General features: G+C 46.4%; 1 protein-coding gene across 1 annotated transcript in view; it reads left to right on the top strand.

Annotated features, from left to right (window-relative positions):
- The first annotated feature begins 852 nt into the window (after positions 1–852).
- The window catches only part of LOC145410596 (uncharacterized), a 61,015-nt gene continuing 47,779 nt past the window's right edge, over positions 853–14,088 (top strand). The window contains exons 1-4 of the mRNA XM_080280714.1: positions 853–1,080; positions 1,264–1,767; positions 5,342–5,477; positions 13,741–14,088. The exon at positions 13,741–14,088 is cut by the window's right edge and continues 8 nt beyond it. Of these exons, the coding sequence (XP_080136840.1) occupies positions 853–1,080; positions 1,264–1,767; positions 5,342–5,477; positions 13,741–14,088 (1,216 nt within the window). The remainder of the gene's footprint in view (positions 1,081–1,263; positions 1,768–5,341; positions 5,478–13,740) is intronic.

Here is a 14,088-nt window from a genome sequence, read left to right as displayed (position 1 = left end):
AGGAGGAAGAGGAAGAAGCATGAGAATTAGGGAAGGATGGAGGAGGAAGTGAAGGGGAGGAGGAGGAAGGAGAGAAGTGAAGGATGGAGGAGGAGGAAGAGGAAGAGGAAGAAGCAAGAGAATTTGGGAAGGATGGAGGTGGAAGTGGAGGAGGAGGAGGAGGAGAGTTAGAGGTAGGAGTGGTGTGGAGAGGGATGGAGGAGGGGCAGGAAGAAGAGGATTGGAGGAGAAGAAGGAATCAGAGAAGTGGAGAAGATGGAGGAGGAAGTGGAGGGGTAGAGGGGGAGGTGGAGGAAGCAGAAATAAGGAGGAGAAGGAAGAGGAAGAAGGAGAGGAGTAGAGGAGGGAGGTAAAATTGTTGTGGAGGGAGCGTAGATGAAAAACCGATCTTATCTATCTATCTATCTGTCTGTCTGTCTGTTTATCTATCTATCTATCTATTACCAGATGCCTTAATCTCATAAGGGGTGGCCACAAACAAATTGTCCCCATGTTGCCCTGTCCTCTGCCATTTCACTGCCCTCCCCCCAGCTCACACCCCCCTCTCTCATATGCATCTCCACTCCATCCATTCAGTAATAATCACTCTTCTCTTTAATACTGCTGGGTGGAGGAGGAGGAGGAGGAGGAGACAGTAGTTGAGGGGGAGGTAAAAATGTTTGGAGGTAACAAAGAATGTAGTTCAGTCATCACTTAACGTTTTTTTCCATTTTCTTTGCAGCGTAAGAGCGGACAATGGATGGGGAGGAAGGAAGAAGCGGAGGGGTTGAGGAGGAGGAGGAGGGCGGCAAAATAGTGGATGCATGGGCGGTGGAAGGAGCGGATGACCGAGTGGACACGGATGACGAGCCCATGAACGATCCACTGTCTGACCCCTTAGCCGATCCGCTGGCCCTGGACGACTCCGCTAATGGACACCCTATGGAAGCGGAGGCGGATGGGTTCACTGCGGATGAGGGACAGACGGATAGCCAGGTGGATGAGCAGGTGGAACAGATGGAACAGGGGGATGAAAAGGCAGACACAGCCACATCAGACCTTGACAATGTGGACGGTGGCGATGTGGATGAAAATACAGAGGTGAAGGAAGATGTGGATGAGGTGGAAGGCAAAGTGGAGGAGGAGGAAGACGGCCAGAGTGACGTAAAGAAAGAGGAAGACAGTATAAAGACAGAGGAAAGTAAAGACTGGGTAAAGAGAGAGAGCGAGGGTGAGGGTGAGGTGAAGAACGAGGATGAGGAGGACATGACGGATAACCTGCAGAAAACGGCCACAGACGAGGACGATAAAAAGATTAAAACCGAGGACAGTATGGACGACGGGGACAGTGACGGTGGGGGCGGGGGGCGGGGCGGGAGTGACGGGGGGGACGAGGACGAGGGCGGGGGGAAGCGGGGCAGCGGGGCCAAGCGGCGTGCCAAAGCAAACTCACTGGCCCCGGCGCCGAAAATAAAACGCAGACGGAAGAAATCCCCGGACATTTCAAGCACCAGAAAACGCCGGAAGGACATCGACTACGCCGAGTCCTCCGAGTCGGACGACTCGGAGGACGAGTGCGGGTCGAGGAGGAGGCACAGGCGGAGGGCGGGCTCGACCGGCCTCAGCGCCAAACCCAAAGTCAAGAACCTGAGGAGAAACATCCGAGACATCATTTCCGACGACAAACTGGAGGACGACACGCTGGTGGCGCAGAAGGAGGAACAGCAGAGGTTGAGGAGACTGCAGGAGAAGAGGCTGGCCCTCAGGGAATATCTGGAGCAGCAGCAGGTGTGTCTCTCAGTGATTTCCTCTTGAGTTATTTCCATGTGAGTTATTTCCTCATATTTCCTTGTGGTTTATTTCCTTGTGAGTTATTTCCTCATATTTCCTTGTGGTTTATTTCCTTGTGGTGTATTTCCTTGTGAGTTATTTCCTTGTGATTTATTTCTTTGTGAGTTATTTCCTTATGGTTTATTTCCCTATGGTTTATTTCCTCTCTCTCTCTCTCTCTCATTCTAAGATCAACGAACATTGTATTATCACCTAACCTTCACATTTCCAATTACCATTTTCGTATTGATGTGTTATTTTACAGTATTTTGCTTTCACAAGACTTCAGAAATGGACTCTGTGGGAGACGTTGTATGCTGATGATTTGGTGTTGATTGCAGAGAATCAAAGGGAGGCGCGGGAAAGATTTAGGAAGTGGAGAGATGGTATGGAGAGGTGGAGGAAGATTTAGGAAGTGGAGAGATGGTATGGAGAGGCGAAGGAAAGGTTTAGGATGTGGAGAGATGGTATGGAGAGGCAGAGGAAAGATTTAGGTAGTGAAGAGATAGAATGGAGAGGCGGAGGAAAGATTTAGAAAGTGGAGAGATGGTATGAGGCACAAGGGCTTAAGAGTTAATGCAGATAAAACAAAAGTGATGGTATCTAGGGCTGGTGGCGGTACTGTCAAAGAAGAGGGAGAGTGGCCATGTGTGGTTTGCCACAAGGGTGTGGGAAGTAATTCCATCTTGTGCAGTGTTTGTGATAAGTGGGTGCATAAGAGATGTAGTGGTATTAGAGGTAGACTGCAAGATAATGCAGTGTTTGTGATAAGTGGGTGCATAAGAGATGTAGTGGTATTAGAGGTAGACTGCAAGATAATGCAGTGTTTGTGATAAGTGGGTGCATAAGAGATGTAGTGGTATTAGAGGTAGACTGCAAGATAATGCAGTGTTTGTGATAAGTGGGTGCATAAGAGATGTAGTGGTATTAGAGGTAGACTGCAAGATAATGCAGTGTTTGTGATAAGTGGGTGCATAAGAGATGTAGTGGTATTAGAGGTAGACTGCAAGATAATGCAGTGTTTGTGATAAGTGGGTTCATAAGAGATGTAGTGGTATTAGAGGTAGACTGCAAGATAATGCAGTGTTTGTGATAAGTGGGTGCATAAGAGATGTAGTGGTATTAGAGGCAGACTGCAAGATAATGCGGTGTTTGTGATAAGTGGGTGCATAAGAGATGTAGTGGTATTAGAGGTAAACTGCAAGGTAATGCTGATTTCATGTGTGTGGTGTGTCGGGGAGAGCAGGTGGAGATTGTCAGGCGTGAAAGGATTGATCTTGCTGGTGAGTCTCTTGAGTGTGTGGAAGAGTTTTGTTATTTGGGAGACATGTTATTGTGCTGGAGGTGGGGCTGGAGCAGCTCTGTGGCTAGAGTGAGGAGTGGTTGGAAGAAGTTCAGGGAGCTGTTGCCTCTCCTGATATTGAGAGGGCTCTCCCTCCGTGCTAAGGGGTCTTTGTATGTGGCATGTGTTAGGAGTGTAATGCTGTGTGTGGCATGTGTTAGGAGTGTAATGCTGTATGTGGCATGTGTTAGGAGTGTAATGTTGTATGTGGCATGTGTTAGGAGTGTAATGCTGTATGTGGCATGTGTTAGGAGTGTAATGTTGTATGTGGCATGTGTTAGGAGTGTAATGTTGTATGTGGCATGTGTTAGGAGTGTAATGCTGTATGTGGCATGTGTTAGGAGTGTAATGCTGTATGGTAGTGAGACTTGGGCAGTAAAGGAGGAGGATATTCGTAGGCTCAAACATACAGAAATGACAGTGGGTAGGTGGATGTGTAGTGCATCCTTGAACGTGAGGCATGAGGGAGCTAAGATTAGGATGGAAGAGTTGGGAGGTAGGATGGGACTGGAATGTATTGGTGTTGTGATGAGGAGGGGTAGACTGAGATGGTTTGTGATGAGGACGGGTAGACTGAGATGGTTTGTGATGAGGAGGGGCAGACTGAGATGGTTTGTGATGAGGAGGGGTAGACTGAGATGGTTTGTGATAAGGAGGGGTAGATTGAGATGGTTTGTGGTGAGGAGGGGCAGACTGAGATGGTAGACTGAGGAGGGGTAGACTGAGATGGTATGTGATAAGGAGGGGTAGACTGAGATGGTATGTGATAAGGAGGGGTAGACTGAGATGGTATGTGATAAGGAGGGGTAGACTGAGATGGTATGTGATAAGGAGGGGTAGACTGAGATGGTTTGGGCATGTTGAGAGGATGGAGGATGACAATTGGGTGTGGAAAGCGAGAAGTGTGAACATCAGTGGTAGGGTTGCGAGAGGCAGACCTAGGATGAGATCATAGAGTGTGATGTCAGCGATAAGAGACTGAATTGAGAGGCTGCTAGAGATTGAGCAGCATGGAGAGCCACCAGGGATAAGGGACTGAATAGAGAGACTGCCAGAGATTGAGCAGCATGGTGACCCACCAGGGATAAGGCACTGAATAGGGAGGCTGCCAGAGATTGAGCAGCATGGAGACCCACCAGGGATAAGGCACTGAATAGGGAGGCTGCCAGAGATTGAGCAGCATGGAGAGCCACCAGGGATAAGGCACTGAATAGGGAGGCTGCCAAAGATTGAGCAGCATGGAGAGCCACCAGGGATAAGGCACTGAATAGGGAGGCTGCCAGAGATTGAGCAGCATGGAGAGCCACCAGGGATAAGGCACTGAATAGGGAGGCTGCCAGAGATTGAGCAGCATGGTGACCCACCAGGGATAAGGCACTGAATAGGGAGGCTGCCAGAGATTGAGCAGCATGGAGAGCCACCAGGGATAAGGCACTGAATAGGGAGGCTGCCAGAGATTGAGCGGCATGGAGAGCCACCAGGGATAAGACACTGAATAGGGAGGCTGCCAGAGATTGAGCAGCATGGAGAGCCACCAGGGATAAGGCACTGAATAGGGAGGCTGCCAGAGATTGAGCAGCATGGAGACCCACCAGGGATAAGGCACTGAATAGGGAGGCTGCCAGAGATTGAGCAGCATGGAGAGCCACCAGGGATAAGACACTGAATAGGGAGGCTGCCAGAGATTGAGCAGCATGGAGAGCTGCCAGAGTTAAAAGATAGAGAAGAGAGGCTGCCAGAGATTGAGCAGCATGGAGAGCCACCAGGGATAAGGGACTGAATAGGGAGGCTGCCAGAGATTGAGCAGGAAGGAGAGCCGCCATAGGGTGATAAGGGCAACGCATGTAAGCATATTGCAGTCTTTATAAACAAAACACATGATAGTACTGTAATTGATGAGGTGGTTTGGACATGTGGAGAGAATGGAGAAGGAAAGACTGACTAAGAGGGTGTATGTAGGTGAGGTGGAGGGAGGGAGAGGGAGGGGGAGACCGAGGATGAGGTGGAGGGGTGGAGTGGAGAGGTATATGAGGGAGGGGGGGAGTAAGTTGGGGACAGGGTAGTCAAATGGTGGGTGACAGAGTGACTTGGAGGCGTTTTGTCTGCGGCCACCCTTTGCAGGATTAGGGCATTGGGCTTTAGATAGATAGATTGATGATGGCCTGTTGACGCTAATGACGTACCCTACAGGTGGAGCGGCTGGTGGCGGAAGTGAGCGCCATCTCCGAAGTGGAAGTGGAGGGGAAGGGAGGTCTGTCTGCTCCACCCCATTCCGATGATGATATTGTGGTTCTGTCTGGTGGGGAGGAGGCAAAGGCCGAGGAAGGTAAGAATTAATATATATATCTGTCAGTCTGTCTACCAGTCTCTCTTTCTCTCTCTGTGCCTTAATCCCATAAAGGGAGGTGACAAACAAATCACCTCCACGTTGCCCTGTCCCCTGCCATTTTGCTGCTGTACCCCCAGCTCACACCCACCTCTCTCATATACCTCTCCACCCCATCCCTCCATCTCATCCTCAGTCTCCCTCTCCCTTTCTCCACCTCACTCACACACACCCCTAATTGGTCACTTACTCTCCATCCCCCCCATCTTACCCCCCCCCTCCCTCAGATACAGGTGTTCCTTCTTTAACGCGGGCACTTATTTCCGCACCGACCTCGTGTTAGGCAAATATCGCGTTAGAGGAAATAAAAAAAATAATTTGGTTTTACGCCAGGTATCCCCGAAGGGCAAAGGCGTTGCCCCTGGGTAGAGGACTTTTGGACTGGAGCGTGTAGCATTTTATGACCGGATGCCCTTCCTGAGAGAGGCTCGTGAAAACCCCTATTGACTTCCACACCCATGTCCCAAACTCCACTTCTCCCTCCCTTGTGCAAAATTTTCTTATATCCCCCAATTTCGATCTGTCTATCTATCTGTAGCCCGACGCCCTAATCCCGCAAAGGGTGGCCGCAGACAAAACGCCTCCAAGTCACTCTGTCACCCACCATTTGACTACCCTTCCCCCAACTCACCCTCCCCTCCCTCATATACCTCTCAACTCCATCCCCCAATTTAACCCTCCTAAAAGCATTACTATGGTTATAAAAACTACATTAGGTCAATAGGACATTTTTATATATTGTACTGTACCTTAGGTGAGGGGAAGAGCAGACGCGTTGCCGAAGATGACGTACAGCGGCGGAACACACACCATAATCCATCAAAGTCTGTGTCACCAGCAACACTCCAAACATCACTGTATTTCACCAGCAACATCCATACATCACTGTATTTCACCAGCAACATCCATACATCACTGTGTATTTCACCAGCAACATCCATACATCACTGTGTATTTCACCAGCAACATCCATACATCACTGTATTTCACCAACAACATCCATACATCACTGTGTATTTCACCAGCAACATCCATACATCACTGTATTTCACCAACAACATCCATACATCACTGTGTATTTCACCAGCAACATCCATACATCACTGTATTTCACCAGCAACATCCATACATCACTGTGTATTTCACCAGCAACATCCATACATCACTGTGTATTTCACCAGCAACATCCATACATCACTGTATTTCACCAACAACATCCATACATCACTGTGTATTTCACCAGCAACATCCATACATCACTGTATTTCACCAGCAACATCCATACATCACTGTGTATTTCACCAGCAACATCCATACATCACTGTGTATTTCACCAGCAACATCCATACATCACTGTGTATTTCACCAACAACATCCATACATCACTGTGTATTTCACCAACAACATCCATACATCACTGTGTATTTCACCAGCAACATCCATACATCACTGTGTATTTCACCAGCAACATCCATACATCACTGTGTATTTCACCAGCAACATCCATACATCACTGTGTATTTCACCAGCAACATCCATACATCACTGTGTATTTCACCAGCAACATCCATACATCACTGTGTATTTCACCAGCAACATCCATACATCACTGTGTATTTCACCAGCAACATCCATACATCACTGTGTATTTCACCAGCAACATCCATACATCACTGTGTATTTCACCAGCAACATCCATACATCACTGTGTAGGTCCTCCACAGCTTCTACATCCTGCTGTCACTGGATATCCTCTTGCTGTAGACCAGTGGCAGCTTGTATGGCAAAGTAACAAGTGATTGGTGACTGTTTACAGTGTTTTTTTTTTGTGTGTGGAAGAAGGAACCAAAGGCCTCGAGCCCGCAAAATTGTTCCTTCCAAGAGAAAAACAAAATACAAGAGATAGCCAAATTCAAGATCCGATCATTTCGAGATGCCTGGACACACTGCGTTTGAAAGACTGGAGATCATAGGAAGCAGGAAATACAGACAGAGGGAGACAGTTCCAGAGTTGACCTGCTGCATAAATGAAGGACTGGGAGTAACGGTTAAAGTAGGAAATACAGACAGAGGGAGACAGTTCCAGAGTTGACCTGTTGCATAAATGAAGGATTGGGAGTAACGGTTAAAGTAGGAAATACAGACAGAGGGAGACAGTTCCAGAGTTGACCTGTTGCATAAATGAAGGACTGGGAGTAACGGTTAAAGTAGGAAATACAGACAGAGGGAGACAGTTCCAGAGTTGACCTGTTGCATAAATGAAGGATTGGGAGTAACGGTTAAAGTAGGAAATACAGACAGAGGGAGACAGTTCCAGAGTTGACCTGTTGCATAAATGAAGGACTGGGAGTAACAGTTAAAGTAGGAAATACAGACAGAGGGAGACAGTTCCAGAGTTGACCTGTTGCATAAATGAAGGACTGGGAGTAACGGTTAAAGTAGGAAATACAGACAGAGGGAGACAGTTCCAGAGTTGACCTGTTACATAAATGAAGGACTGGGAGTAACGGTTAAAGTAGGAAATACAGACAGAGGGAGACAGTTCCAGAGTTGACCTGTTGCATAAATGAAGGACTGGGAGTAACGGTTAAAGTAGGAAATACAGACAGAGGGAGACAGTTCCAGAGTTGACCTGTTACATAAATGAAGGACTGGGAGTAACGGTTAAAGTAGGAAATACAGACAGAGGGAGACAGTTCCAGAGTTGACCTGTTGCATAAATGAAGGACTGGGAGTAACGGTTAAAGTAGGAAATACAGACAGAGGGAGACAGTTCCAGAGTTGACCTGTTTACTCGGCCAGTGTGGATAAGATTGTCGACGCTGACTCATGAACAATCTTTTTAATCACGTGGTCACCTCCTGCAGGGGAAGGGGCGCTGTTGAAGATGAACTCCTTGACTCACTCAGCTGGTCTTAGGATTCAAATTACCGCAGTACGCTAACAGTGCCGGCGTTTATGTTTATTTTCTGCCACAAAATCGTGCCGCGGTACCTCTCTCACTCTCTCTCTCTCCACCTCACTCACACACTCCTAATTCATCCCTCACTCTCCATTCCCCCAGCTTACCCCCCCCTCTCTCATACCTCTCCACTCCATCCCTCCATCTCATCCTCAGCCTTCCCCTCCCTCCACCTCACACACACACACACACACACACACACACACACACACACACACACACACACACACACACACATTCTCCATCCCCCAACCCACACACCCCTCACTCATATACCTTTCCATTCCATCCCTCCATCTCATCCTCAGACTTCCCCTCCCTCTACCCCCCCCCACTCTCTCTCTCTCTCTCTCATTTATTATATCTTTTCTCTCATTTATTTTTTTTCTCTCTCTCTCTCTCTCTCTGTCATTTATTATATCTATTTTCTCTCTCTCTCATTTATTATATCTATTCTCTCTCTTTCTCTCTCTCTCACACACACCTTGTATGTCTTTCACTCTCCATCCCCCTCTCTCACATCCTTACACCTCATCCTCAGTCTTCCCCTCCCTCTCCCCCTCCGTCTCACTCACATACACTCCTAGTCAGTCTCTATATAAGAATCAATTCTTCTTCATTCCTATGCCTTTTTAACATTAACTTAGCCTATGCTAGATTAACACAAATATGATGCTAGTCATGAAGAAGTGTGCTGGTGTGGGTGTGGGTTTAGTGGTGATGGTAACAGTGCTCAGTTTGCTGGTGTGGGTGTGGGTGTGGTGATAGTGCTCAGTCTGCTGGTGTGGGTGTGTGGTGATAATGCTCAGTCTGCTGGTGTGGGTGTGGTAATAACAATGCTCAGTCTGCTGGTGTGGGTATGAGTAGTGATAATGCTCAGTCTGCTGGTGTGGGTGTGAGTAGTGATGACAATGCTCAGTCTGCTGGTGTGGGTGTGTGGTGATAGTAATGCTCAGTCTGCTGGTGTGGGTATGAGTAGTAATTATGCTCAGTCTGCTGGTGTGGGTGGTATTATTAACAGTGCTATTTCCCCCAACTAACGCCACTTAATCTCAACTAACCCCTCGCTCGTCCCCATAACCTCGCACTCCATCCTCGCACTCCATCTGCAACCAGTGGGGAAGGTGGACGAGGGTGAGGTGGTGGACGAGACAGTACTGGTGAAGGAAGAGGAAGGAGAGGACGAGTGGAAAGGTTTGTAGGCAGGGAAGGGTAACACTGTCTTCACTAGGACCTGGCTCTCTCTCTTTGTCTCTCTCTCCATCTTGAATTCTACTATTGTTACCGTACTGTTTTCTTTCTCTTTCTCTCTCTCTCTCTCTCTCATCTTGAATTCTACTATTGTTGCCATACTATTTTCTCCCTCTCTCTCTCTCCCTCATCTTGAATTCTACTATTGTTGCCATACTATTTTCTCCCTCTCTCTCTCTCTCTGCATCTGGAATTCTACTGTTATTAGTCTATTATTTTTTTTTTTCTCTCTCTCTCTCTCTCTCAAATTATTGCCACTATTTTATCCTCTCTAACTTAGCCAACTATTTTTTATCATTTGTCTGGTCCTGGAATTTGCTGCATTAAATTCTGTTATTATTCACACAATATTCGCCGTTTTCAAGACTGTTGCATTTGTCCAGCTTTTGATTCCTCTTTTTTTTTTATTATTATGCAGAGAAATGACAAGCCAAATGGTTTCCTGTAAGCCAAGAAACCATTTACAACGCTGGATGGTAACCATATAACCAAACCATATGTGCTCCCTACGTGTCAACAAGTGGGTTGGTGGAGGGTTAGTGCCCCTCCCTGTAAAACAAATAACTCAAAGACAAACCCCCACCCCTTACAGGATTATGGCATCTGGCAATAGATAGATAGATAAACAGCCACCCCTTACCGGATTATGGCGTCTGGCAATAGATAGATAGATAGAAGAAGGAACCAAAGGCTAGGAGTCCGCAAACTGTTCCTTCCAAGAATGAAAGAAAAAAACAAAAACAATACAAAACAGAGCCAAATTCAAGATGCGTTCATTTTGAGATGCCTGGACACACTGCGTTTGAAAGACTGGAGATCATGGGAAGTAGGAAATACAGACAGAGGGAGACAGTTCCAGAGTTGACCTGTTGCATAAATGAAGGACTGGGAGTAACTTAAAGTAGGAAATACAGACAGAGGGAGACAGTTCCAGAGTTGACCTATTGCATAGATGAAGGACTGGGAGTAACGGTTAAAGTAGGAAATACAGACAGAGGGAGACAGTTCCAGAGTTGACCTGCTGCATAAATGAAGGACTGGGAGTAACTTAAAGTAGGAAATACAGACAGAGGGAGACAGTTCCAGAGTTGACCTATTGCATAAATGAAGGTCTGAGAGTAACTGTTAAAGTAGGAAATACAGACAGAGGGAGACAGTTCCAGAGTTGACTTGTTGCATAGATGAAGGACTGGGAGTAACGGTTAAAGTAGGAAATACAGACAGAGGGAGACAGTTCCAGAGTTGACCTGTTGCATAAATGAAGGACTGGGAGTAACGGTTAAAGTAGGAAATACAGACAGAGGGAGACAGTTCCAGAGTTGACCTGTTGCATAAATGAAGGACTGGGAGTAACGGTTAAAGTAGGAAATACAGACAGAGGGAGACAGTTCCAGAGTTGACCTGTTGCATAAATGAAGGACTGGGAGTAACGGTTACAGTAGGAAATACAGACAGAGGGAGACAGTTCCAGAGTTGACCTGTTGCATAGATGAAGGACTTTGTGGCGGTCATGTGTGTGTGTACAGACATGATCGGTTGGCCTATCTGTACGCGTGCCACAGTGCCCTGGGGTTTGCCGAAAGCTCCACGCATTCCTGTCTGCAGCCTGTGGGAGAGGGTGGCGTGAGTGTGGTGGTGGTGGTGATGGTGATGATTGCAATGATGATAATGCTGGTGGTGGTGGTGGTGATGACAGTGATGAATAAATGTGGTGGTGATGACAGTGATGAATAAATGTGGTGGTGATGACAATAATGAATAATTGTGGTGGTGATGACAGTGATGAATAATTGTGGTGGTGATGACAGTGATGAATAATTGTGGTGGTGATGACAATGATGAATAATTGTGGTGGTGATGATGATAGCGATGATAATACTGATCATTACTACTACTACTACTATAGTCGCTGTGCACGACTCTGAGGTTGTCATTATTGTACCCTGCAACCTACCATTCAAAAGTGCATCTGATTCCACGTATTAGACACGAATTGTATTACTGTGCACGAATAGATTCTACAAGATTATTATTATACACAAACATACACGAATCACATGCTTCTCAAATTATACACGAATCATACTATTATGCATGAATATATTATACACAAATATTATTATACACAAACATATTATACTCGAATCACATGCTTCTCATATTATACACCAAATCAGACGCACTTTTGAATGGTAGGTTGCCAGGGCACGATAATAACAAACTCAAGAGTCTTGCGCCGCGACTATAATCAGGACACAATGACACAACAGCGAGAGTGTTTGTTTACTGACTGGCGGTGGAAAGCTGTCTATCTATCTATTGCCGGACACGTTAGTTTCTTATACGGGGTGGCCACAAACAAATCGCCTCCACGTCACCCTGTCCCCCACCATTTCACTGCCCCGCTCCCATTTCACACCCCTCTCTCATATACCTCTCCACTCCATCCCTCCGTCTCATCCTTGGCCTTCCCCTCCCTCTCTCCCTCACCACCTCACTCACATACACTCTCCTCATCAGTCTCTCACTCTCCATTCTCTCCACTCCATCCCTCCATCTCATTCTTGGCCTTCCCCTCCCTCTTCCCACCTCCACCTCACTCACATACACTCTCCTCGTCAGTCTCTCACTCTCCATCCTCTCCACCTGGCCAAACCACCTCAGTGTGTTTCTCCTAATGCTTCATATCACATCCACATCCACACCACAAAACTCCTTCACTTATATACTCATACATAGACTATATCTATCTATCTATTGCCAGACGCCATAATTGGTTAAGGAGTGGCCGTTTGTCTATCTATCTATCTATTGCCAGGCACCATTATCCGGTAAGGGGTGGCCGTTTGTCTATCTATCTATCTATTGCCAGAGGCCATAATCCGGTAAGGGGTGGGGGTTTGTCTTTGAGTTATTTGTTTTACAGGGAGGGGCACTAACCCTCCACCAACCCACTTGTTGACACGTAGGGAGCACGTATGGTTTGGTTATATGGTTACCACCCAGCGTTGTGAATGGTTTCCTGGCTTACACACAATGGTATTTATATATTTGCTGGTCCCTGAATTTCCCCGGCTCTCTGATAATTCCGGTGGCCTGGGTATTGGATAACTGAGATTGTACTGTATTCATATTAACAACAGATTTCCTTAACATCATCTATACTCTTTTTACTCTAACTTGGCCTAAAATTGCCATGTCTCCATCTTCATTAACACTAGAATATGATGCTAGTCACAAAGAAGTGCTATACTCTTTTTACTCTAACTTGGCCTAAAATTGCCATCTCTCCATCTTGATTAACACTAGAATATGATGCTAGTCACAAAGAAGTGCTATACTCTTTTTACTCTAACTTGGCCTAAAATTGCCATCTCTCCATCTTGAATGCTGAGTTGTAACAATAGATTAACACTAGAATATGATGCTAGTCACAAAGAAGTGCTATACTCTTTTTACTCTAACTTGGCCTAAAATTGCCATCTCTCCATCTTGAATGCTGAGTTGTAACAATAGATTAACACTAGAATATGATGCTAGTCACAAAGAAGTGCTATACTCTTTTTACTCTAACTTGGCCTAAAATTGCCATCTCTCCATCTTGAATGCTGAGTTGTAACAATAGATTAACACTAGAATATGATGCTAGTCACAAAGAAGTGCTATACTCTTTTTACTCTAACTTGGCCTAAAATTGCCATCTCTCCATCTTGAATGCTGAGTTGTAACAATAGATTAACACTAGAATATGATGCTAGTCACAAAGAAGTGCTATACTCTTTTTACTCTAACTTGGCCTAAAATTGCCATCTCTCCATCTTGAATGCTGAGTTGTAACAATAGATTAACACTAGAATATGATGCTAGTCACAAAGAAGTGCTACGGGAGGGATGTAGAACCATAGCATTTTTTTTTCTTTTTCTGTCTTTTTTTTGAGCTGTGTCCAGTTGATATAAATTTCTGACTAACATTTTTTTTTTAACTTTCAGACGCCATCTTTCCTCCAGTTGAGACGGAATTGAAGGAACTGAGCAGTGGGGAGGAGGTGAAGGAGGAGCCGCCTGAGGAGGAGGAGGAGGAGGAGAAGGAGGAGGGGGAGGAGGGAGTGGAGGGGGAGAAGATGAAGAAGGAGAAATCCGGGAGCGATTCTGACGTGGTGATCCTGAGTCACTCGGAGGAAGAAGAGGAGGACCTGGAAGACACGACGAGCTCCGGTGCCCACATCAACGACGAATTTAACCTTCCCGATGCTCAGGGCCGAGTGCTGGTCAACGTTGGACATCCGGAGGGCGAGGAAGACATATTTCTCGCCCCACAGCTGGCCAGGGTCGTCAAGC

Source organism: Coenobita brevimanus, chromosome 10, assembly GCF_032717465.1.
Source record: "Coenobita brevimanus isolate Jiangsu-jjx chromosome 10, ASM3271746v2, whole genome shotgun sequence".
Classification (NCBI taxonomy): Eukaryota; Metazoa; Arthropoda; class Malacostraca; order Decapoda; family Coenobitidae; genus Coenobita; species Coenobita brevimanus.
The sequence above is the reverse complement of the archived record's forward strand: the minus strand, read 5'-3'. Positions and strand labels throughout refer to the sequence as shown.